Here is a 26,793-nt window from a genome sequence, read left to right on the forward strand (position 1 = left end):
AAATAATACTACAATAGCTCTCTTCATTAGATGTATGATATGACGAGAATCCTCATCAATGTTTTGTTCTTATTTACTGAGAGTTTGGCATGGATCGAGACAGTTGTGTCGTTAAAACAAATCCAGTACTCACAGACCACGTAGGATTAGGGGGACTTGAAAGGACAACACAGCCTGCTTCTGCCTCACAACAAAAAGGATCGGGCTTTTTGTATTCTCCGATAGCAAATTCACCCACACTCTTACTCCTTCGGTCTGGATAAGAAATAGCAACAAATGAGTGAACTACTTGTTACATGTTGACATTTAACACATCACTTGCATGTTCCAGTATATTCATTGTACATACCTTGTTCCGAGAGACCGTGTGGTTGAAAGCGTAGATTGTCTGGATGTCTGTGTTCACTTCATCGTTGTAGGTAAAATCAAATTGCGCATCTTTTTGAACGATCGTATTTGTTTCTGTTGCTAACTCGTAACAGCTTATGTTTAAGACAAATGTAAACAGCCACAGCGGTGTAAAAATCAATTTAAAACAAGTCGACAGAAAGCCAGGATAAGGCTTGTGTCGAGATTTCCAACACATTAGCATCACTTCATCGAACAAATTGCTGTATCACAGTAACAGCCTCAACCGTTAGCTTTCTTTACTTTATACAAGTTAAAATGACAAAAGATTAAACTGGTATTACCTGAATAAAAACAAGAAACCTTAACGTTAGGTAGCGACAGTAAGCTAGCTAATTGGCTATCTAAATCGATACGTATCTTCACTAGCGGATGATCACAAACGACCATACGAACAGTCGAAGTCCGAGTTGCTGGATAGATGAGCAAACAGACGCCGAAATTAAATTACACGATTAACATAAACTGCTGCTATTTTCATGTCACTTGTTTCGCCACCGTAGAGGCTTCCTAACGCATGATATTGTATTTAAATGTAACGTTATACTAGCTAGCAGGCCAGTCGTTGTTTCTCTTCTAAAAGCCCATGCATCGATACCTTACGAGCAAACATAGCTACCGAACTAGATGATAACAAGAAAAGGTAGACGACGTCACGCTGTGATTTTACATTTATTAACGTCTCGCAATGTAATCATAAGAGTTCTTACTGCACTGACACTCTCCCTAATCTTAACAGGTTGGTATATAGATAGCGGTTGTTGTTGTTCGAGAATCACGGCGTAGCTTACGTCGACGTGAAGTAACCACGGCACAGCCGTTTCGTGTTTTCAACCAGTGTTATCGTCCCTTCGCAAGTACAGGCATTCCTCAAATGTACAGTGCAAAAGAAACAAGGACACCTTTATGCTAGTTACATCCCATCAGCTAATTTACTATTCTTGGCTATATTCTCCTGAGAGGCTAATTTTCAGTGGTGAACGTTTCCCAAGTATGATATGCAGTTGAACTAGAGGAACTCCAGCACAGTAGACGGCAGTGTTCACCTTTTATTCCAGACTATCCCATAGAAGAAGGATGATCGGAAGACATCGGTTGCATTGACAAATCAAATGCTAGCTGAAGTGTTTCAGTTGACAAGTCAGGTATGTAAAGTTGGCTGACTTTTCTTTCTTCAAAATGTCCATCACAACGCTTGATATGATGCATAATTGTTACATTCTCACTTAACGTTATACCGCAATAGCTAATGCGTTTCTTATTGACGTTCATGTAATGGTAGCGTTAGTGAGCGGATATATTAATGTAGCTAAGCAGTCGCTAGCACATCTAGCTCACACCACATACAAGCTGAATAATCTACGTTAACCTTAGGCACCTGGACTAGCTGGCTAATTTATAAAGTTGCAAAATATTTTCAATGTAATACTGATGTATTGCTATAATGTTATTGAGCGAGTTACTAACATGCTTGTAATTTCGAGTTGCGAGTATATATTGTATTATTTTCCGTAACGTTAGTGAATATGTAACCTTAGGAATCACTTGTTTGTTATCGCTAGCTAGATGGCTAGATGTAGGTTAGCCGCCTGAGAAGAAGGCTTTGCTTGTAACATGAGCTAGTTAGCATGACACCACTCGACACTCCTATACTCCAAATATTAAGCGAAACAGTAGATTGTAATAAAGTGAAAACGTGTAAACACTCAATCATTATATTTATTATTCGATTGTATCTTGCGTATTTTGCATTAATTGTAGCTCACACTGTGTGTTGACGTAGTTTTCGATTAGCTAACGTTACGTTACACTGCTTTCTATAGCTTTTGCACGTTGGAGGAATGGCACATGATCACCTCGGAGTTCGCCTTTTTGAGTAACTAAAACATGTCTGCATGGGTTAACCAGGTTGTAACTTAGTGTACTAACTTGAGCCGGCATGCTGAACGCTGCGATTAATGTTACAGGCCTATAAAGCAAGGCTATATGGAATGCCTTATGTTATATCTACGGGTAGGTTTTTAATACCTAGTGTTGCTACAGAGTGTGTTCTAAAACCTAATCGTCAGACATGGCACACACTGGAAAGTGTATTGCCTGAATGGCTTGGAATAGTCAGGTTCGCACAATTTCCTAATGTAATGGGCCTTCTCGTCAACTGCGCAGGCCCGGGAATGGCAGAAGGCTCTTGTTTGGAATGCAATGCAATGCAATGCGAACTCCTCTTGTACCCTTCAGCCATAAAACTACTTGGATTATGCACTCAACCGAAGTGTTGAGCACTGACAGCACAGTTGCATCTACACAGAAAAAAACGCATTCTCAGTGAATCATTTATTGCATGTGTTTTATCAAGGTGAAGTTGATACAAGCCAATGAAGTTTTTAAATGCAAACATTGCATCATATGATCTGGCGATTGCCACTACACAGGTTTTACCACAACAGTCCTGCCGATCTTTTGCATTCAGAGCAACAAGCTGCAAATTCCTGTCAGTAAAGCCTACTAGCAACCAAAAAAACAATGACTTGGAGCTTGTAGAACAACAGAACAAATGTTGACAGAAGTCAGTTATTTCAAGCCAATGCTCACTAGCACATCTGGTTTTATTCTTTTGGGTTTCTATGATTAACATGATATATTATATGATGATATAGAGCTCTTAAGTAGTAGTATTTACCTGGCAACTTGATATCCACTGGGTGTAGAGGTGATTATGGAGCTCACCCACTTGTTTTTACTCTACAAGATTCGTAGTCTGTCGCGATCACTTGATTGTAGTCCTACTGCTTTTGGGCAAGAAAAAGGTGGCATAATAAGGAATAGCTTAGATCCAACCCAACACCACATATTGTGATATTTCTAGCCCTGCTTTCAACTTTAATTTTTCTCCAGACATCAGTGTGTGCCCACCCCAAGTGGTGCCATCATGTGGCAGGAGGCTCGGAAGCATGAGCGCAAGCTGCGCGGGATGATGGTCGACTACAAGCGGCGTGGGGAACGAAGACGGGAATATTATGAGAAGATTGTGAGCAGAACTCTTGTTACTATTCGGTCTTAAATCCCAGCCATACCTGAAAGTTCCAACTTGTGTAATGTAAACTTTGATGTGTGTCCTAATCTGCAGAAAAAGGACCCAGCCCAGTTCTTACAAGTGCACGGGAGGGCCTACAAGATCCATTTGGACTCAGCTGTTGCTTTGGCGGCTGAGAGTCCTATCAATATGTAAATTGATACTTTTGTTTCTCACTTCAAATGAAATTGATATAAATACCCGAACCAGCCTCCGTACCTGAATCTAGCTAACTTCAAGATAACTTAAAATTATTTGACATTACACATGATCCCATGTGTAATTTTCCACATTTACCTTTAATGCACAGTCGACACAAAAGTGTCACTAAATGTACCCATTGTAAGTCGGATGTAAACAAACAAAACTTTGGTACACATTGATATATGCAGCAGGATAAATGATGTATGTCAGTATTCTTTCTGAACCGTGTCGCACAGTGCAGTTGATCAACAGAACACCAGTGAAAGCAATACTCTCTTGCATTGCAGGGGAACATATTTTGTCTTGTTTGAGCAATCCAACTAACTTGTTCTTTTTAGGATGCCATGGCAAGGAGATGTCAACAATATGATCGACAGATTTGATGTGCGGGCGCATTTGGACTACATCCCCACTTACACACCTCCACTTCTGAACACAGTGTGAGTACCTGGTTATATGTTCAGACTTCATATCATCCCACTATTTTAATACTTTTTTTTTTTAAAGACACCAAAACAAGAGACTTCACACAAAAAAGCCAAATTTAATGGTGAATAAAAGCTTGTCTTAACATAGAAACAGCCCAGCACATAGAGAGATGCTTACCGAGTTGTGTTGTGCTGCTCAACACCTGTGTGCTCTGAGTTGTTTACTCTCTTGTTTTCTTTGGCAGCACCCAGGAGCAGGAGTCTGAGGAGAGGAAGTGTAATTATGAGCGCTACAGAGGGCTGGTGCAGAATGATTTTGCCAGCAGTGAGTTTCATCAAAGTTCTTCATCATACCTGTCTGCTGTCGCTCTGTGTGGTTTTTAGTAATCAACATGAGATGCACATGAGAGAGTATCAGCAAAATAATTTAGTAATGTCCCTGTAGGAAATCCGGACATGCCTGCTGATCTCCCTCATTTTTCTTCTTATTTTTGCTTTATTTAAGCTTTTTTGAGATCAATTTTTTAAACCCTTAATATTCCAAAAATATTAATATCAAATGAGAAATTTCATAGTGATGTACTCATAATGATGAAGAAAACCTTCTGTTTTTATTTTTAAAACCCTTTGCAAACATCTTCAAATTGCTTTATAAATCCATGACTGGAACAATATAGAGTGTAAGCCAGCTCTAGAGGAAGTACAGAAATAATGCTGAGATGCTTCGATGTGATCTCAACAATGTCGATGCGTCTTTTGAGGGTGTTATGACCTTAGGGGACGGAAACAGTACTCAGAGCTCGTCTGGTTGCCTACACTGCATATTCCTGCTGATGGCAGTTTAGTACTTGGCTCTTGTATCCATGCATTGATCAGTGCTTTCTCTTCTATTTTATTGATATAAATGTGTAGATTGTGAAGTTTATGTGAAGATCTCTGCCATGTTTCACTGGATGTTGATACCTTGTCTCTTGCCGCCTTGGCAGCAATTCCACTCAAGGAGATGGGAGTTGTTAATTTTCAGGCTGGCCTGCAGTTGAGTGCCACCCTTTTGGCAGTGTGATGAACTTTTCTCTTGTGTCTTTTTTTTTTTCAGTCGCAGAGGAACAGTGTTTGTATCAGATCTACGTGGATGAATTATATGGTGGCCTGCAAAGACCAAATGAAGATGAGAAGAAAAAGTGAGAACAGCAACTATACATTTTAAATGATTAGCCGCGCAAAGTTACTTGACATTTTGACAGGCGGGTTTTGGTTTTGGCGTGCATTCATGAACTCTTCAGCCAAAATTACAAGTTTGTCTTTCTCATTCTGAATATAATCTTTCATGTTATATTTCCCTGACAATTGCTGCTATTTTGTGATTACCAGGCTTGCAGAGAAGAAGGCTTCGATTGGCTACACGTATGAGGACAGCACAGTCACTGAGCCTGACCCTCTGTCAGACAAAGGCGAAGAGGAGGACTCTGAGAACAGTGAATCTGAGGGCGATGAAGGCATTCCTGACATTGGTGAGCAGCCGTGGTCTTTCTCATTTCCTTACAGTGGAAGTACTCATTTAGCCAGTTTCCTCTTGCCTCATGAGTGTGAGTGTGTGTGTGGTTGTGTCAGATGTTGAAGTGGACGTGGATGAGATCAATGAGGAGCAGGTGATGGAGCTGAACGGAATGGCCACCCCTTATGGCATGGCAGAAGGAGACTTTGTGAGGTAATGGCTGAAAAATACAAACAAAATGTCCACGCAGAAGAGTACAGTCTTGTCAGTTTTAAGTTGGTGGCTTTTACAGCTGTTACAAAAGCTAACCATTAGCTTTGGCTTTCTGTGGCAGAATGCTGAGGAAGGACAAGGAAGAGGTGGAGGCCATCAAACACGCGAAGGCTCTGGAGGCAGAGAAGGCCATGTACTCTGTAAGGAGGACTATAATTGTGTTGTCTTGTTTGTATGGTTTAAAGCAGTGGCTTTCATTTAACAATGAACTATGTTCATGTCTGATGCTACTGTTAAGTAGCTAGTACTCACTGTTGTGGTTCTCACATTGACTGTATTTAAACAACTCTTAGAAACATTTATACCTTTATCTGGACCAGTACTGGTATATCTAAAACAAGCTCTAGCACCCAACCCTGCGTATGTGGGGTCTGAAAGGGATGTCATGACTCACTGTGTCCCTGTTGCTCCTAGGGCCGGAGGTCTCGCAGGCAAAGAAGGGAATTCAGAGAGAAGCGACTGAAAGGCAGACAGATCAGTCCACCCAGGTAGGAAATCATCCGTCACGCTCAATCTCCCAGTACTTTACATCATGCACACACGCAGCAGTCGGAATTAGTCTAAACTCTTGTCCTCATTTCACTAGCTATGCAAGGAGAGACAGCCCGACCTACGATCCCTACAAACGGTGAGTGTTTTTTAATGGGTTTCATTAGCTCGGTTTCTTGCATTGTTTTGGGATTTTTTCCTCCTAAAAATGGTCATGTAGAGTAACTGCTCAGTCTCAATCACTGTTCTATCCATGTTGTACGTGCAGGCTATAGAGCCTCTCCAGGTAGCAAGAGTAGTGGGAGGAAAAAGTCAAACAGTAACCTATTTGTGCTCTCTGTTAGTGAACTTGCATACTGCAAATATTCAATATTGTTCAATAAATCACTCAAAATCCTGCATTTGACCCACTGCTCTGAACACAAAACAATCGAAACGATCTAAAATCAAGTCTGAACTTGTTGGACACGTGTTTTCCTCTTGTCCGTCCTTGTCCTCCCTTCCCCACCACAGCCCTCAGTCCGAGTCCAGCTCTGAGTCGCGGTCACGCTCGCGCACCCCAGGCCCTGAGAAGATCACCTTCATCACCAGCTTTGGAGGCAGTGATGAAGAGGGCGGCCCCCCTTCCCAAGCCCCAGCCAGCGCACCCTCCAGCAATACGCAGCAGCAGCACCCCGCAGGTCATAGCAGGGGCTCCCGGTCGGTAGCTTTCCCCTTGGCTTGTCATTGGCTGTGTCCTTATATTAGTCATGTGTTTTCCTCAGAGATAGGTCACATTGGAAATAGGTTTCGGGCAAAGAATAAGGAAAATGGGGACTGACGTGAATGCAAAGTTGACATAACACCAGTGTGAAATGACGTCTTATCGCCAAAGTTGTGTTTTTGGGGTGAAATGATCCGGCACATTGTGATTGCGTATGTCTCGGCTGCTTTCTGAAACGGCACCAGGTCAACAAGGGCAGTTTTAAAACCTGTCACATCCCAAATACACTTAGCTTCCAATATCAGTTTTTAGAACATGTTTTTTCAACCAAACAAGTGCCAAACTTGGCTCAACTCAAGTAAAATGTGTAATCTGACCGGGGTTATGTCAGTTTGACATCAGAATTGCAGTTTTTATGACGTTAAGATCGGCCTTTACAAATATTGATGAAACATGTATAATGTTCTGAAGGGCCTATGTAGGGGTCATGAGTCTGTATTAACAATGCAAACTGTTCTTATCCATTGGTAATGGTCATTCTAAGTTGTCACAAACCATGATTTCTAGCTTAACCTTAAAAAAAAATGGTAGGTAACAATTTTTTCTGAAGATGAAAAACACATAAAACTATTACATTGAACATGAAAACAGTTTGCCGTTCAGTAAACCTGTGTGTGTGAGTAACAACTTTTTTTTGTTTCTTTCGCACTTCACAGCCGAAGGCACTCGTCCTCCAGCCAGTCCTCCTCCTCCCCGTCTTCATCGCGACACTCATCACGCTCCTCCTCTCACTCCCGCCGCAGCGGCTGGCGAGGAAACAGGGACGGCCGGTACTCGCGGTCCCGATCGCGGCAGTTCTCCGACTCCCATTCCCAGCAACGCGGTGGAGGTGGTAGCCACAGGAGGCGCTATGACCGTGGGCACTCGCACTCCCGCTCCAGAGATAGGGACAGGGACAGGGACAGGGGCCGACGATACACTTCTCACAGACGCACTAGGTGGGGCATTCTCAACTGTAAACTGGACTGGACCATAGAGGTTTTACCGTAAAGAGGACAGAGACACTACACACGTTTCAGCACATGCACGTTTTTAGAAAATAAGACCTAATCTTGGCTTTCACCCCTCAGATGAGCATGACTAGTGTGTGATTGCATATTGCAGTCGACATTTTATTATTTTTAAAAACTTTTATATTCTTTTCTCAAACATTATTTGTCTAGAGAACTGTTTAAATGTGCTCGTGTTTCCTCTTAGGTCTCGCTCCATATCTCGTTCAGCCGATCGTTTCCGGCGAGGCAGTCGGACGCTGGGCCATCACCGTGGCGAGAGCCGCAGTCCGAGCCCGTCTCAGTCCCCTCCCCGAAGCCGGTCACCATCCCCCGGTTCCCGCTCGGCCCCACCCTCCACCAGCTCTCTCTCTGACAAGCTGAGAAAGTAAGTGGCTGAGAAGCCACCAGACAAAGCAACCTTTAATCATACCTCCCCTGTTCAAGTCAATGGTTTTATATTTCTCTCGCCTCCCCCTTTTCCCCCTCTCCCTCTCTCTCTCTCTCTCTCTCTCTCTCGTTCTTACAGGGCTGATACTCCAGGTGGTAAAGAGTCCGGAGCTGCCAAAGTCAGTAAGAATTTTGATCTCGCTGGGTTTCTTGCTAAAGTCTACGCCTCCCTCATCCCTGACAGGCTGATGGGGTTGTAAACCAGGCCTTGCAGCCTCTTCTGTGCCATGTGAAATTTTGTATCCATTCAGAATTGCTTTACTGGTCCCCCAGGCAACCATTATGCCCTTCCAGAGCTCCCCTCCTGAGGACGTCCTTCTAGAAGAGTCTATGCGCCTGTGTTTTTGTTTGTGCTGATGGTGCATAATATTATTTGTGTATTTTTTTGTTTTGTTTTTGTTTTCATTTCACCTCCATTCTTATATTTTTTCTCTTCCTGTCCCATGGCTGAGAGAAATGGAACTACACTCCACTGTCTAACAGCAAAACGTTAAGCTTGATTAAGTTTAGGACTTCGTGGTGTTCTGAAAAGCAATGTCCTGTTACTATGTTTGACATTTTCAACATTTTTAAATGCATGACACATTTGGTTGGAACCATTCTGACTTTAATCTGCCAGATATTTTGAGCATCACACAAACATAAATGTATCTTGTAAAAGTACTATGTAAGTGCTGAGATTTGCTAGTTGGCTAAATGTCTTTAAACCTGGCATTTGGTTATGTTCCAGCATGACAGGATTTTGCGTTGGTAAAATAGAAACCCCAGGATGGATAGAATGTCAGAACTGAAAGTCTGTCATAAATTCCAGCTCGGAGGAAGTGAAGAGGGAGCTTGCCACTTTGACACTCAAACTGCTGTTTCAAAAATATGCTTGTCTGAATGATGGTTACACATTAGTTGTGGCCATGTGATCAAGTCTGAAGAGCTTTAGGTCCTTATTGTACATACCTAGTTTAATGCTTATGCAGCATATGAGGCTTTTCAGTGCGTGCCTTTGACCTTGAATCGTGCCTTAGTGCGTGCCTTTGACCTTAGCCTTATATTACCAGTTCCATAAACATTTCCATTTCCCTCCTATTTTTGGTCGCTTCTTTTGATGCCAATGTGTTTCTTTTAGCCCAAGATGACTCCACAAGAGAAACTGAAGATTCGAATGCAGAAGGCCCTCAACAGGCAGTGTGAGTGTCCATACATCCATACAATCAAACCAGATTCATTTGGATTTGCATAGAAAATGTTCTAATCAATCAGAATTAAAACTTCTTTGCTATCCATATGATATTCAGAGCATATAGCTGTTCCACACACTATAATATATTTTGGCTCAGTGAACGTCCTAGTATTTGACACCCTGTAAAATTTGTATTGTGTGACTGCACAACCTTCAGACAGGGTATTTGTTGTCCTGATAGTGTTACTCACTGAGAAGTTTTACAGTGTATGTCTGCCCTAAAAGTACTCGAGAGTGGGTTTTAACATCCTTCTTGTCATTTCCTGTCCCAGCCAAGGCGGATAAAAAGGCAGCCCAGGTGAAGGTCCAGCAGCAGGAAAACAAGCGACAGGAACGTGAGGGCGAACTCCGAGCCATGGCCCGCAAGATCCGCATGAAGTAAGAGAACACTGTGTGTGTGCGTGCGTGTGTGCGTGTGTGTGTGCGTCTTTTTCTTAGTGAGTTTATGAATAGCAGCAGGCTACACTGAGCGCCATTTGAGGTTTTTGTACTCGTATGAACACTCAATATAGGGAGCGTGAGCGTCGAGAAAAAGAGAGGGATGAATGGGAGAGGCAGTATGGAAGACAGAGTCACTCGCCCTCCCCCTCCCCTGTGCCCAAATATAGTAAGTTGTTCAGTACCACAGCTGACATCATCTGCAATACAACTAAAATGAAGATTATATGAAGTCATTAGTAGCAAGTTCACTGAGAAGTAAACAAATGTGTTCCCACCCACAGGCCGAGATCACAGTTCCTCCCGAAGGTCAGTTTTATTTTTGTGAAAGTTGTGACAGTTTGACACCCCAGCAAAAGATTAGTGTAGTTAAATTTAAGACCACAGTTATCATTGTCAAAGAATGATGTGTCTGGGATCTGCTGAACGTCAGTGTAACAGTGACATGTCTGCCACACAGGAGGTCACGGTCCAGGAGCCCTTACTACCGCTACTGATCTACTGAACAAATCTACAACACGCGTCCTGGAAAGAGACACAGGAAACCAGACAGGACGTTGGAAGAAGACCAACATTTAAAATCAAACAAGTTACACGTCTGCCATCCTCAATCTGTAGTATACCTCCACATGCTCAAATTCAGCAGTTTCCTCATTTTTGTTTGTGTATGTTTTGAAGGAGTACAACTGCACAGTTTCTGAGTCCATGTAAAGGATTCTCGTCAGAGAATGGACCTCTATGGTTGCAGCACAAAACTACGGAAGTGAACAACCACTATATATTTCTGCACCCCCCCCCCCCCCCACTTTGTCTTCCCTTACAGATTTAGTCATTGCCAGAATGACCTTGTGGACATTTTTTGGTTTATATTGTAAGAGCAGGTGTCAACTATCACTGCAGTCTCCCCCTTCTATACAGTCATAATATCAACGCCTAATCACCAGGCCCATGTGAAGTGTGCATGTGTTTTATCTGCTGGGAAATGCAAATAAAATACTTCAGAACTTCAAGCTTCTCTTTTTTTTATTCAAGTGCTATGTAGTTGATTTCTTCTGATGGATCCTTACGTTATACAAGCCAGTCAAGTAATAGATAGATAGATGGATACTTTATTAATCCCGAGGGAAATTTTACATCCAGTAGTTTATACAACTTATACAACTCACAGACACAACATACACAAATCATATACACATAGGGAGAACATGTTCACAAGGAGTGGGGTGGTAACAGATACAAGAATGGGTCTGACCCTATGGTACAATATGCATGATTGTGAGTGACAGTGTAGATGCCCAGGAGGAAAGTGTTTTTGTGCTGCTTGTGTGGATAGTGCAAAAATATAGTTCTTTATACTGCCTCCCCAGCACACCACAGCATAAAAAAGGACACTTGGTTGCAGACATCGAAGGACCTCAACCTCCTCAGCAAGTAGAGGCGGCTCTGACCCTTCTTGTAGATTGCATCAATGATGGCTGACCAGTCCAGTTTATTGTTTATTGAACTCCTAAGTATTTGTAGGTGTTGACCACCTCCACACTGACCCCCTCAATGGAGACTGGTAGCAGAGGAGGCTGAGACCTCCTGAAGTCCACCACCATCTCCTTGGTCTTAGTGGTGTTCAGCTGCAGATGGTTATGCCTACACCGCTGCACAAAGTTATCCACCGGGCTCCTGTACTCACCCTCCTGCCCATCCCTGATACATCCCACAATAGCAGAGTTGTCAGAAAACTTCTGGATGTGGCATGACTGTTGTAGGGGAAGTCGGACGTGTACAGGGTGATTAGGACTGGTGAGAGCTAATCACCAGCAGCATGGGATTCCATCCCTCTATGGAGTCATGCCCCATGCATGCATGCAAAGATGCTCAAATTAGTTCTGTCGTCAGTTATGCATTAGAGGAAAAAAACTAGAACTGGTCTATCAGACTTCAAAAATGCCTGTTCACAGTTTATTGACTGTAACACAAAACAGATCCCTTTAATTGTACATCTTTAAAAATCCAGTTACGGGGCAAAGCTACCTTTAACCAACAAAGCGCCTGAAAATGTAAGGGAAATCAGATTGGGACGCAAGTGGAATTGTAGTGGCTTTGTTAATCAGAAAATTTAAATTAGTAAATTAGTAAATTAACCAGAATTTTGAAAGCCTTCGGTTGTGTAGAGTACATCATTCCTCCACTAGGTGGCAGAACAACATTATGAGTGTAAGGCCTTTGCCCCGTTCAGTGTACAAAACATAACAAAGAAAAAGACTGAAAGCTGTATGACTGAAATGGGTTATTTCTTCAGAGTGGTGTGTTCTAAGTGTATAGAAGACAGTGAAAACGCTTCACCAATATTTCATTGTACTCTCTCACTACTTTTGAGTTTTCTGAATCAGCCATTGGCCAACTAGATGCTAAGCTTATACGACCATCACACTTCTCAGTGATGTTCCAGTCCTTGTACTAGTGTTCAAAAACAATATGTTTGATTTCCTCAGACATTATTTGGAGCTTTCCTGAGCATACCAGCAGACAACTTCTAGAACCCAAAACTATAAACAGTATTTTTTTGTATGAATTCCCTTTGGAACATGTAATATGACAAGAAAGATTGATTCCAGGACTAAACAGCGCTTTGACACTGCAGTTGTTTTCTTATCTTTCATTTAAGAGGCTTCCCAGTCTCTGAGAATGCCTTAGCAGAGGCCTGAGAAATGATTACAAAAAATCAATATATCTGGGTTGCAGTTAGTTTGTTTATTGCAAAACTAACCACTGGTGCACCTGAGATTTGTATTCACTGTGTTTTCCTATTCTGTGCATGTACCTATAGTTTCCTATAAGAACACCTGTTAAGAGTTATGTGAATATGAGAAATGCAGCATGCAGTGCTGTATGCATACATTCATACAACTGAACTACGGTAATATAGTATAATATAATGTTTGCGGTGAGTATGCTAAGCACTTCAGATCAACTATAAAAAATATTACCAACCAGCAGTCTAGTTCACCTAAGCTAACATTATATCGGTTGTGGGGGTCACAGACAGGATAGAAACATTACATTAATAGAATAGGTGAAGCTGTGTTACCTAAGTGATTTTGTCTAGCTAGTTAATCACCAGTGCCAGGTACTTTTTTCTGATCCTCTTGATAGCCTGAGAAGTCATGTCAGGTCAGGTTTGCAATTTACATATTCATAAAATCAAAGAAAAAAAAATGATATGAACAAAATTAATCTAAACACACATTTGAGGTGACTGTGTTCTGTTCATGTTTGAGGTTTTTTATAGGGCCATCTGAAGCATGTTATTGCTAGTTCAGAATAAAGTAAGGTTTTTGGAGAACAAGTTTTGGTTGACTTTAAAAGTGATTATAGATCACCACCAAGCAAGTCCTGACACTCTCAGTCGAGCTATCACTGTGTTTGCAGATAATAATTATGTTAAAGTGCATCTCTTGAAGCAGAGATCAGCAAGTTTACCCTAGTTTACAGTGCTGAGTAGGCTGAGGTCTACAATGAGCCTACAGTAAGTTTAATGGACATTCAAGGAAAATGAACCAGACATAAAACTAATGCACACAACACAAGTTCAGGATGTGTGCCATTAATTGAAACCTTAGCAGTGTACCTGCTTAAACAGACAATAGAAAAAATACGCGGTCCATTGGGCCCGATGAGGCGTGCCCCGTATGCCCTGGAGAGAGCGCTAGTGACAGGAGGTGCCCCTGCCTAACAGTCCCCTATTTCCCCACAGCCACCATTTTGGGGAAAAGTGCTTAGTCTAGCAACGCAGAGCTACACTTTTGCTAATTCACTCAAGTTTTTACACACCGTCAGTTCATCAACATATACAAATGTAACTTTTTAAACTGAGATAAATTACTTTTTATGCGAGACTGACTATACCTGATATGAAAAATAAAAAACACTTGGAAATATGGCAAAAAATTACTTTTCTGTGAGAAAATATGCTTACCACTTCATCTACATGGTTCTATGTTCCACAGCAAGATGAAAAGGGAGAATGCAAACTAAAGTTAGGGTCACATTCACATAAATTGTGTATGGTTGCCCAGATACAGGTGGTGGCTCAACAAACCCCACTGTCCCCTATTTCTTTTCTGAATATTTTCCTTTATAAAGTCTCAAGAAGCTGTATGGGAAGTTTTGCCTTGGCTATTCCCTGACGTTCGATGTTGGCAAGTTGTTCAAGGAAGTTCTTGTATTAGTCACCGTCTGCTGTGACAAGGCATGCGGGAGTTATTAAATGAGTCACCCCAACGATTCTTAGTTGATAAGTGTGACAGCTTCAGCTATAAAAGATTTGGCATTCAAATCTGGTAACTTTGGGCAAAGGTGATCAATTTGACTAGACATTATTGGGATTAAATAGTGACATACCTGTATGTGTGTGTGTCAGTCAGATCAGATCAGATCAGATCAGATCAGGAACATTGTTCTAGACGTTCATACTCAAGCAGATCCTGACTAGCCAACAAATATTAGGGTTTGTTACAAATCAGTAGGATACATGAAAGGAATGGCCAATATGGCCTAATCTTGTGATGCCTTTGAGCAATTAGGCAGAGTAGTGGAGTCTAACACCGTCTTGTCGCTCGCGGCTTGCTCTTGAAAGGTGTACAGGGGACCTCTCCCAAAGTGGCGGTTTACTGAAGCGGACCAATTCGGGGATGCCCCTCGAGAGACACGCTCAAAAAGAAGTCATCGGCCCTATCCTACTGAGTATAGCACTCATTTACAATATAAGTTTAAGAACACTGAACATAACACGACATATTTAACCACATCCTTCAACAAGAAAAAAAACTAAGACTTTGCACTGCTGATACAAGAAACCATTGGTCGAGGAAGTAGAGCATGCTCTGAGAGAATTTGGAGCAGTGGTTAAGGGCTGAAGGACTTGTGTACGAAAAAAAGAAAATTCAAAGCACCAACCCGTCTTATGAAAATTACACGTTTACTGAGGGCAAAGTGGAAAGAGCGCGAAGAGGCGGGGTTGAGAAACTTTGACAGGCGGCGCTTCAAAAACGCTGCCCCAACCCTTCTTTACGCAGCAGCCAAGATCTCTAGAACTTGATCACATAGCCTACCGATAGACGGCACTGAAACATAAATGAGCTGCCAATATTTTTCATAGCTTTACCTTTATCTTTTTCATCTACCTGTCTGATATTCACAGATGAACATTTGCTTCGGAAATATTCAATAGAATGTCTAGACGTAAACTTGGCAGTCGACCACAACACCTACGGACAACTGAAGGTAAGCTTCTAGACATTCGATCAGAGACTTAGTAGACTAGTTGTATCCAATCAAGCTGTATCCTACCAACACAACTGGCTACAAATCACCCACAGTAAATAAAACGGACAGACCTAGGCTACCAGACTTCCTGAACCTGTTACCTGCACACGAGGCTGTCGACACAAGATGCATTTTTTTCTTTAGCTTCTACAAATTAACTGACGCATAATGGGTCACAAAGTAGCCTACTGGTGCATCCATGTCATCCCTTTTGTTGATCCTATTTAGCTTTTAACTTTTGCTGAAGATCAAGGTCACCGTCCATGCTCACAGTGCTGAGGCAGTTGTTTACTCTTTCTTTTCTCTTACAAACCAAGTGTGGTAAATGGTCTGCTGTGGCACTTCCTTATTGCACGTCTTCGTGGTCCAGTTTATGTCTGAGTCTTTGCTCTTCCCAGTTTGTGCTTGCAGCCTAATTGGCAATGATTAAAGCAAACAATAGCCTGTTGGCAAGAACGTGAAACACATAGGATATTGTAAACCAACTCTTATCAGAGTGAATAGTGGTTGTAATGACTTCCTTTTAATTTAATTAATCTAATTTAAATGCTACTGAATTATTTGTAAGGGTTACTTCAGAAATGTTCTATGACAAAGAGTGGAACTATGAAGGCCAGTCGTGCATAGCCTGACCACAAGCTTTCAGTGCTGTATGTAACAGCCTTTTGTGGTTTCGCAAACACCCAGCACTATTCAAACAGGAAAAGTGACATTTTTGAATAACCATCTGTGAATTTATGCTTTCCGCTGAACTGTCTGTACCTGCAGCATGTCTTGCGGCCTAGTTTGGGCAGGTGGGTCCAGCCTTGACTGCAAGCAAAGGCATCCTACCTGCAGGGCATTTCTGAAAGCCTCCTCAGACAGTTCAAACTCAAGGTTTTAATAACAAATTGAAGAATTATCTCTCTCATATTTACAAATGCATGTGTTTCTGGCATTGTGCTGCCTTACTGTCATCAGGATGTGTGCAAAACACTGCACTGTCTAATTGGTCATAAAGAGGTTGTTGCTAGTCAGAGCAGTAGTGACCGTGACAGAGGAAGTGGTCAGGTGCTGTTAGATAGGCGTGAGCGACATACTGAGACATTTTGATACAGGTCATGGTCACCCTGACATTTCGTACTTTGAGTGGCATGAAAAAATGTCTGCGGTAGTCTGGAGGACAAACTGGCTGACAGAAAAGTTGAGCTGTATTTGACTTTCCTTACAGATCACTCTCTTTCTTCATCATTGCCTCTTTATGTAGATGCCCCCGAGCCAGCAGTGTGTCCTTCACCAGGCAGAGCCTCCCCTCCCAAGACCGGGGGTCCTGATGTCCTCACGTGTGGACAGTGTGGACAGGCTTTCCCCCTGGGTTGCATCCTGGACTTCATTCAGCACAAGCAGGGAGGCTGTGGTCGTTACATAACTGGACATCAGAGCCACACACCCCCTTCGCCCACCAGCTGTGTGTCGAGATGCGTCCCCAGAACCCAGGTCAGGATGGAGTACGTAGAGCTTAGGAGAATAATGGACAGGTCCTGGCCTGAGAAGTCAGAACAGCATAATGCAGGTGAGTGTGAGTTGCAATTTCCTCATTTTTTTCTTCAAATGACCCCCTTCTGTTTAACAAGCCTCCCCTTGTCAGGCTCATTAGCGTGGGTTGCCACGGTGCCAGGTCCTCTGTGACTGTAAGACAGGTGCACTAATTGTGTGTAGAGGGCAGCCAGTGGTGCTCCATACTGGCCCCAGGGACGTGCAGAGAAAGTTGCACCTGAGCATCCCCTCAGCTTTGGTCTCAAGTGAAAGGGGACATGTAAACAAGGGTAGCAGACCGGGCAACAGTGCACACACTAACTATCCTTCCACTGAAACACATGACACTGCATCACCCGCGCTCTTCACACACTCGTACTGACATGGATTGTTGGTACTGGTTTATCTCATTTATACCCTGAACATATCCTGTCATGAAAAAATCTAATAGAGTGCATATAGGCCCATATGTGTTGCATCCTCATCAGCTAAATAGGTTTACAACACATGGGATGTGATCAAATTAGGGTGTACTGAAATAGTAATCTATTGACCATACAGCATTTAGAAATCAACGTTGTGGTGTAATGCACTGGCAGCAGTATTTGCCCACTGATCTTTTGTCATATTTGAACATGAGTACATGAGTGCCACCAGTGCAGACCACATGTCTGTCTACATATCTCTCCTGACTCGTAACTGGTTCCGCTTTATCCTGTCCACATCGGGCCAAGGGCCTCTCAACCAGAGAGCTGGCCATCAGCACCAGCCACATGCATGTGTGCACATGAATGCACAAACAGTTCTATAGAGTTTTTTGATGTGTGTTTGTGTGGGGAAGAAGTGGGTCTTATGTGCGGAAGAAGTGGGTCTTGCGAGTTTTGCCACGTGTATTTTGGCACTTCCTTTGTGAGGTGCTGAGTGGTCAGGCCAAACAGTCAGCTTCCTTCCGTCCAAACCCCCCTTGTCTACTGAGGCATGTTGTTTCTCCATTCTGACAACTCTTATTTGCATTGAGTAGCATTGGCAGTTTGCCATGATATGGCTAACAGTATACTTTTTCACCTTTAGTCAAAGACCGTTTCAAAAACAATATGTAAATGCATGAAAATGATTCAGTTGAAAACATAGTATCATTGCAGATTTGCTCATTTCTATCACTGCAAACAAATGCCTGGTCAGCCTGTGTGTGTTGTCATATTTCCGGTAGTGTCATCACCTTTACATCAGTAGGGTGACATGTTCTCTGATGTTTACTAGATTTAGTAGCTCACTCTCCTTCCAGCCCCAGTGTCTCTCTCTCTCTCTCTCTCTCTCCTTCTGGTGGGGAAGGGATGCTCATTAGCGCATCAAGCCAATGTGGAGTTTTAATTAGCAGGTATTGCTTTTGCTCAGTATGCAAGTGGCACTTTGGGCCAAATGTGAATCCTCACAAAAAAGAGCCTGGGAAAAAGGAACTGCTGGTATTGTGTTTCACTCCATCAGCTCATTACAAAAGAAAGCCCCCTGCCCCCAGTGCTACAACAGACGGAGACATGAGACCGAAGTGTGCTGGTGGGGGGTGAAATAACATTTTTATTCCTGTCAATTTCTTCATTTTAACTCATCATTTGATTGCTGTGAAGGTTGCAGTTTATTTTGTCAAAGTATAAAATGATATGACTAAGTAAACTACAAAACTAATAGACCATCAGTGGTGATTCAGTAAAACAGTAAAAAGATCATATTTCCTGTTATTCCTGTGTATTATATAGTGCCCTCCAGAATGTTGGGCACCCTTGCAAAAGAAGATTGAAAATGCTTATGAAGAAATAACTTTATCAGTTATTAATGTTAATATTATATTGAAAATTATTTTGGGTTAGTTTAGTTCTGAGAATAAAGGAGCCGTAAATGAAGAATGCATTTTAAAAACAAAATCATATATGTCACAATTATTGGCACCCGAACTAATTAGAATTAAGGAAATGTACACGGAATATGAACACATTTTTACAGATTTTAAGTTGGTCTAAGTATTTATGGAATTTTAAACAGTCAACAATGATTTCCTGTTTCACTGGGATATGAAGTGTATAGTGTATATAGGTATGAGGTGACACAGGGCCCAAATCCCTTAGTCGTCCATCACCATGGGAAAGATTCAATAGCATTCCATTGCAGTAAGGCAAAGGTGTGTTGACTTGTACTTGTAAGTCTGTGAATGAAAATAGCTGCTCGAGTTAAAATGCCCATATCAACAATTAGGAATTAAGAAGTTTAAGAAATTCAAAACTATCACAAACCAGCCTGGAAAAGGACACACGGTTATTTTGTCAGCAGCCACGGTGAGGAGTTTCAGAACTCCAGAGTTTGGTAGCTTCTTGAGGTCACCATATCTCCAAATACACCACGGTCACCTCCCTGCTAACAGTCTGTTTGGAAGGTATGCCAGAAAGAAGCCATTTCTATCTTTTCATCACAAGCAAAAGCACTTGGAGTTTGCCAGAAGCCACTGGAACTTTAACTGGGACAAAAATTGAGCTTTTAACATAACATAGAGATAAAGATGGGTACAGAGAAAGGCAAATAATACAAATAAATACAAGTTTTAAATATGGTGAAGGATCTGTGATGCAATGGGGCTGTTTCTCCTCCAAAGGCCCTGACAGTATTGATCTCATACGTAGCATAATGGATTCCAGGAAGTACCTGGTGATTTTACATAGAAATCGGGCTACTTCTGCTAAGAAGCCAAAACTTGGTCGTGGTTGGATTTTCCAGCAGGAAAACAACCCAGAGCACATCAAAATCCACTCAGAATGGTTAAATGAACACAAAAAACAAGCTTTTGCCATGACTATCCCACTCCCCTGACCTAAATCCAATTGAAAACCTGGGGGTTGAGCTGAAGAAGAGATTGCACATGAGAAGGCCATAATCTTGATTCTGCATTGAGGGATGGTTGAAAATCCCTCCTGCTGTGTTTTTACAAGAGAAATCTCAGTGGTTCTCTGTTGGCAAAAGGGGGTTGCACAAAATCCTAAATGAGGGGGGGTGCTGATAATTACAACACATATGTTTTTCGGAATAACATTTATTTTATAATCACCTGTGACTTTTTTTCTTGTGGTAATGGGCTTGTATGGAATTAATGTTTTCTTTATTTGCTGAGTAAAGATAACATGTGTAAGGGGCATTTTCATCAGCCTTTTTCAACCTTATATCAGGGCGCCAATAATTCTGGATGGCACTGTATGAGCATTTTAAATCTATGTTTCAAGTGTTTTAATGCATGAGCACTTGTGACAATTTTAAACAAATGTGAACAAATACAAAAAGTAAATATTAGGACTGAGAAACATGATGAATACAAGCTATTTCTCATGTTTCTCAGTCCTAATATTTACTTTTTGTATTTGTTCACATTTGTTTAAATTGTTTGGAATACAGCCTGCATTTATTTCCAGAGTTTTAAACTTCACTATTATCTAGAGATGAGCTTATGATTTTGCCCTCATACGCTGTAACTGTTACTGTGATTATGCAACTCAGGATACATTTTCATAAACCTTTACTGTATTCTCCCAGCATATTCTAATTTACAGTGTAATTGGTGGATGGCTCTTTGTAAGAATTTGTCTCAACTGCTTTTATAAACACTCACATTTTCTTTAGTTATCTATCTAGTTTAGTAATCAAACTTAAAAGGATTTGCTTGGAGAGGGAGCATTGCACTGTCCTAGTGTGTATGATAATACAAGGTTTAAGTTATTGTTATATTTTCTCACCATTGCTTCTGTTTCTGTCTTTCCAAAATGAAACGAGGCATTCTCTTTTATGCTTATCTATCAGTTCTCTGTTGAATACATTTTTTCCTGAAAAATGTTTTTTGTTTTTTTATGTCTTTTTTTTTTTTTTCTATATTTGTGTTTCAGTGGCAGAGGAGCCCGAGAGTTTGACCTGCCAGATGTGTCAGACTGTGTGCCTCAGTGCCTGGAGCCTGCTTCAGCATGCACAACACACCCACTCCTTCAACCTCTACCAGGCAGATGAGGACGCCAGTGCTGCTCAACTTGCCCATCCACCCCAACCCCACCATCCTGCCGCATTCACCTCATCACAGGGATCCACCAGCCTGAACTTCACCAAGCATTTGCGGGAATTAGTAGAGGTGAACGGGGCCTCTGAAGGTGGGGCAACGGGTGGTGCTACCTCTGCCTCCCCTCTGGTGGCGTCCCGCCCCCTCCATGCACCGTTAACCTGCGAGCACTGCGGCCAGGGCTTCCGCTCTACGCGCAGCTTGGCCGCGCACCGCCGCACCCTCTCCTGCGACCGGCGGTACCGCTGCGGCCTGTGCAGCTTCGCCTTCACTCAGAGCAAGCAGCTGGCGCAGCACACGAGGAGCCACCACGATGCACTTGGAGCTGGAGCTGGAGCTGACGAAGCCTCGCTATGTCGGCAGGGAGATGGCAGCACCAGCGGTAGCCAAGGAGAACAAGGAGTGCTGAATGAGGAGACGCCTCAGCCCCCTGCTGGCCCAGGCTTGATTGTTCTGTCATCGCGCTCCACAGCTCCCTGTAGGACCCAGCTGCAGTATTTCCATCCCCAGCTGGAGGCAGATGAGGACGGGCATGAGGAGTCCCAGCAGCCCTCGCCGCTTGGCAACTCCTCCGAGGGCTCCGTGGAGAGCGCGGGGAGCGGCGAGAGCGGCATCGCCAGTGGCAACTGCACGCCCAAGGGTCCCGAACAAGTCGAGTGGGAGAGCGAGAAGGACGCGGACGCCATGCTCGTGTGGCCGCTACAGAGTGACCGGAGACCCGCCGAGGGAGGCTCGCTCAGGAAGAAGAGGGAGGAGGCGTGTGATTTTTGTGGCAAGTGCTTCCGGAACAGCAGCAACCTCACCGTGCACCGGCGCAGCCACACAGGTGAGCGGCCATACCGCTGCACCCTATGCAGCTATGCCTGCGCCCAGAGCAGCAAGCTCACTCGCCACATGAAGACCCATGGTGCCCGGGGTGCCCAGCCTACCTTCCAGTGCCAACTGTGCGGTGTGCCCTTCACCGTCTATGCAACCCTGGAGAAGCATCTGAGGAAGATTCACGGCCTCAGCCATGCCAGCGCTGGCGCCTACACTCTCAGCAGCAGTGATGACGTCCAGAAGAAGGATAACAGTGGCACAGTGCCAAGCCAGACCCAGGAACAGACAAGTCCAAGCATCAGTGAAGAATGTAAAGAGGAGAGCGCTGATGTTCCAGTCACACAGGAAATAAGTGTGGCTTGAACTGCTTGTCTTAAAGAATGTGTGGGGAAATAAATAAAATAGAATTAGTCCCCGTCAGTGTCTATTGTTGTAGTATCTGACTTCAATGAACTGCCACCACTGCTGTTTGTGAATAGCTTTGCTGCCAGTGGAAGTTAAAGCACTCTGTACGACTGACTCTCTGTAAGTCACCACACTGGAATATAAAAATGCACTGGACAAGATTCAATGTGAATATCATGTGGATATTTGGTGGGGTTCCCCCCTCTTCATGAGTCGGAGTGGGAAAACCAGGAAAATAGTACTGCTTTCTTTGTAAGGGTTATTGCTGTTCCTTAGAGGGTTCTTTATATTTGACATATTTACAACTACTAAATCTGGGTAACGGGTTATTTTACATGTACGTTTTCTACAATTCAAAGGAATAACTGGATGGACATCAGTAACCGCTGTTGGCCGATGTAGAGACCGCTTGCTTTAGTTATTTAGTATAAAATGGGTTCTCCATTTTGCTTGCGAGTAGTGTTTGCTGTAAACCTTTTTTTGTAGTTCACGATTCTGGAATAGCCAGAAGCCATTGTCTCAGGGACTTTGATGTTGTGACTGCTTACCTCTGCCGCGCTTAAAACAAAATGGGCATTCAGTTTTGACCATAAATAGTCAATTGATCCGACATTGCCTGTTTTTTTTTCAATGTTTTGAAACTCCTTCGTGTGCCTGTTTTGCCCAAGGCCCTTTCCTAAGTATATTTGATCATAGTAAATACCAGTTTTTGCAGATATGCAAAATTCTTATATGCCTCTTAGAAAACATGGTGGTGAGCCATAAATGAGCACTTCAATGTTGTTGGTTTGTGAGTGGTAGAAGATATGATGCTCACTTTATGTAGACAGGGATGATGTATCCAAGATGTGTTTTTTTATTTCTTAGAATTTGTTGTCGTCAGGGACACAGTTCTCAGTGAATTCCGTAGTTAGTATGGAACGTGTGTGTGCAAAATACATTTGTTTGCATTTCTTTCAGGTCAATCCTGTTGTACAGTAGTAGCAGCTATGCTTTTCTCGCCATGGTTGTGACTTCTTTATTTGTAAGTTTATAAAAGAATTGTATCCCTTTCTCCTCCTTCCATACCTGTGAAACTTATTAAAGAACGAAGATAGAAATCTGTGCCGAGCTCACATGTCATTTTGACTGGCGCAGAGACTTGCCCCTGCTTGTTAGGACACCATGTTACAACAGAGTTTCATTCAGCAGATCAACATGTCCCAGTGATGTTCTTTGCCAGTTAAAGGGTTGGGTCAGTACTTCTGTTGTATTTCACTTTAACATCATTGTGTTTGTAAGAAAGAGACCATGTAGGTTTTGTTTGGATTTCAGAGAAAGATTTCTGGTAGAAAGGTGACTGCAGAGGTAAACCAGGGAGAGACTCATAGTTCTTACATTAGTTCTGTACAATCTATAGCTTTAATAGAGGCATTTCATTTGCGAAAAATGAATCCCAATAAAATAGCTTGCATCTAAGGATACCTCCAATAGGTTATGTAGTTACTAACATACAAAAATTAAAAAGTGAAAGACGATAATAGGACTATGTCTGTGTTTAAAACATTATGCGACAAAACATAACCACTTAGCACTAAACAGTCTTGCTATCCCTATACTTAGATTCATTTTCTTGATCATCCTTTAGCAGGTGCTAGAAAAACAAAGAACAAAGCATTCCTTACTTTTGAGTAAAAACTCTCAAAATTCCCTTCATTGTTGAGTATCTGTCACCCCCAGCCCTCCCCTATTGACAAGAGCTCTCTGATCTCTATCTTATTAACAAGCTGTGTTTAATTATCTTTCAATACAAATGCGGAACACAGAGACCATATGTAGGCCATGATTTTGCGGACGCATTTTAACACAGAGTTGGGCCGGTGACATTCCTCGGTCCTTCAAAGTCAGTGATTTACACGTAAGCCCTTGGGGACATATTACAACCGCAGTCTCAGTGACACGCCAGTTGGTGTCAGTATGAGGTCCAATCGCATGTTGTAATGTGAGAATGCAGAGACATCTCCATCCCCCACTGGTTCTCACAAAATCCTCACAGAATGTTCCCAGGAGCTCCTGACTTATTGTTGAGCCTCTACACCTTTGACACAAAGCAACAGCAGTTGCTCCACCCCCAGACAGACTGGCCTTTAAGATGGTCATCAACCAATTAGGAAGTTCTTATCACTGGTATTGTTAACATTGATTTGAGTTGTTGTTATCTAATGAAGCACTAAGTCTTAGATCCCTGTTAATTGTGAGTGCCCAAAGAAGGGTCTACAGGTAAGGCAGCTGATTTCAGAGATTTTGAGAGGGTAAATACTATTTATTTTCTCCACATTTTCTTGAGGTATACCAACACTTAGGGCACACAGTTGTTCAGAGTAAGAGGCATGAGTACTTCTCGGAGCTTCGGTGAATTTACAATTCTTCATCACTGCTTCATGCAGGTGTCTGAAGGTGAGCACTTTCAATTTCACATTGCACTTTGAAGCTTTAAAGCCTATTAGTAAACACTTGATTCAATATATTTATTTCTCCATTAGGAGTTTCTTTCTAATAAATACACACTAGTCACCCAGGCCTTCCTCAAAACCCGATCAGAGGAATGTTGGCACACTAATAAATGAATTAGGACACTAATAAGTCTGATACAAATAGGATTTTCTATTAATTACTATCTGTGCTACCATACACATTCCATGACTATCCCAGAACAACTATTTTAATAAGTCTGTCTTAGTGAATTTGTGATTCTTAGTCTTTCTTACCCAAGCTGACATTACATCAGAACCCTTCTTCAAAGCCCTTAGAAACTTAACTGCCATTGATTAATACATTCTCTGATGATGAACAGTGTTTCACAATTATTTCTATCAAGTACCTTTGGATGTAATTTCTGTCACAATGGGGTCCATTTGCAAACTGAAAAATGAATTACACACATGCTGTTCAGTCAAAGGCCTATCTTAGAATGGAGGATTAGAAAGTACAGGTCATGCTGACCACAGCTCTTCCTTAACAGCAACAGCGGCTTCTCCAGAGATAACGAAACTGTCAGATACTAAATGATGACGACAGAGCTCGATAAAGCAAACGTCAAGTGTTTTATTGACCCATGTTCTAGTTAGAGAAGAATATGTGTTTTGGTCAACAACAGACCTTTTTTTCAATGCTGGACTCTATCTTTCTATTATTATAAGACAATGGAACAGGATGAATAACACACACATTAATAACACACAGTCATAGCACAGACCCTTCAGTGTTCAGTGTTCATAAAGGCATCCTTTTGCACCCTCTGGTGGTGAAAGTGCAGGTACTACGACTGAAAAAACAACACTGAAAAATCAATTATTATGATAATTATCGATTATCAATTTTGACAGGATTATCATGGCTTTGCACCGGCAGCGCACTATAGTAAATACCTACTCAGCATTAATTGTTGATTTGTTATTTTCAGACAGTCTTTGGAGAGACTGTTGCACTTCTCAAACAAGCACAGCAGGAAATGTTTTTTTAGCAGTTGTGGCTCATCTCACATTGTATCATCTCAGGAAATAGACACCGTGTATTGTGGAGTTAATGTGTTTCTTTTCCAGGTTGATACTCATACTCACCAGTTCAACCCCATAAGTGAGTGTGTGGTTGTACCAGGGCATGCATATGGTCTTTGGACTCATTTGGCTTCATCTTTGCATAGGAACCAAAATAGCTCCTAATACAGCACTGTACGTTTTGTTTCTCACGATCTGTGATCTTTTTTTGTCTGTAGAGACCTGACCCTGCCAATGGTGCCCATGCCAATGGTCAGCCAGTGATGGTGACACACAGAAAAGGCCACATGCTGCCTGCCATATGCATATGCCTGAGAGGCAGCCAGATGGACATGTGGAGCAGCAGGTGTAGGGGAGGCTAATGGAGATGGTGGAGTAGGAGGCAGGGGGTGGAGTAGGAGGCAAGGGGGTGGAGAGAGGAGGTGGCGATGCCACGTAGGAGGTGGGGGCTTGGCGGATGTAAACAAAGGGTAATTGTGGAGTGAGAATATGGCATTATGGTAACAAGACAACTGGCTCGGTGAAATACACAGGGGGCGAGGACAGCTCGGGTAGAGATATTCCAAACGCGGTGCATCTTCAAAGCCCTCCTCAACCGGCTCCCCTTCCAAGGCAATGTCCCTAGAGTAGATGTCTGTCTCCTCAGACTTCTCCCACTGGCATGGAGAGTCCAGTGTGGTCAGTTGTACATGGAGATGTACGATTTAATGGACAACCAGCACGCATCCCATGCTGGCCCAGTGGGGGCTTACAACTAGCCTTGATCATGAAAGGACCAAGGGTCTTATGCCTTTAACCTTATGAGAGCCACACATTGGGCTTGAATGGCCATGTTTGCAGAGCAAGTTTTACTTTGTGGATGTTCCTTGTGTGT

At 42.6% G+C, this 26,793-nt stretch overlaps 2 protein-coding genes across 6 annotated transcripts; both read left to right on the top strand.

Annotated features, from left to right (window-relative positions):
- The first annotated feature begins 1,421 nt into the window (after positions 1 to 1,421).
- LOC122130939 (CLK4-associating serine/arginine rich protein) lies at positions 1,422 to 11,254 on the top strand. Of its 4 annotated transcripts, XM_042705803.1 has the most exons (20): positions 1,422 to 1,553; positions 3,304 to 3,436; positions 3,536 to 3,633; positions 4,024 to 4,125; positions 4,359 to 4,438; positions 5,210 to 5,294; positions 5,485 to 5,624; positions 5,725 to 5,821; positions 5,943 to 6,021; positions 6,296 to 6,369; positions 6,468 to 6,509; positions 6,884 to 7,069; positions 7,790 to 8,071; positions 8,331 to 8,510; positions 8,652 to 8,691; positions 9,693 to 9,753; positions 10,079 to 10,184; positions 10,319 to 10,413; positions 10,529 to 10,553; positions 10,705 to 11,254. In XM_042705803.1, the coding sequence occupies exons 2-20, from the start codon at positions 3,338 to 3,340 to the stop codon at positions 10,739 to 10,741; spliced, it is 1,908 nt and encodes a 635-aa protein (XP_042561737.1). In that variant the 5' UTR covers positions 1,422 to 1,553; positions 3,304 to 3,337; the 3' UTR covers positions 10,742 to 11,254. The 4 variants fall into 4 exon arrangements, 2 of the variants coding, with proteins under 2 accessions (XP_042561737.1, XP_042561738.1); XR_006151978.1 differs by lacking the exons at positions 10,319 to 10,413; positions 10,529 to 10,553 and having other exon boundaries at positions 8,652 to 8,695; XR_006151979.1 differs by lacking the exons at positions 10,529 to 10,553; positions 10,705 to 11,254 and having other exon boundaries at positions 8,652 to 8,695.
- Positions 11,255 to 15,278: 4,024 nt separating this feature from the next.
- On the top strand, positions 15,279 to 23,468 carry znf296 (zinc finger protein 296). 2 transcript variants are annotated; one of them, XM_042705805.1, is made up of 3 exons: positions 15,279 to 15,521; positions 16,810 to 17,121; positions 20,996 to 23,468. In XM_042705805.1, exons 1-3 carry the CDS (start codon positions 15,470 to 15,472, stop codon positions 22,339 to 22,341), a joined length of 1,710 nt encoding a protein of 569 aa, XP_042561739.1. In that variant the 5' UTR covers positions 15,279 to 15,469; the 3' UTR covers positions 22,342 to 23,468. The 2 variants fall into 2 exon arrangements, with proteins under 2 accessions (XP_042561739.1, XP_042561740.1); XM_042705806.1 differs by having other exon boundaries at positions 15,280 to 15,521; positions 16,810 to 17,115.
- Positions 23,469 to 26,793: the final 3,325 nt, after the last annotated feature.

The sequence above is a fragment of the Clupea harengus genome, unplaced genomic scaffold (genome assembly GCF_900700415.2).
Source record: "Clupea harengus unplaced genomic scaffold, Ch_v2.0.2, whole genome shotgun sequence".
Classification (NCBI taxonomy): Eukaryota; Metazoa; Chordata; class Actinopteri; order Clupeiformes; family Clupeidae; genus Clupea; species Clupea harengus.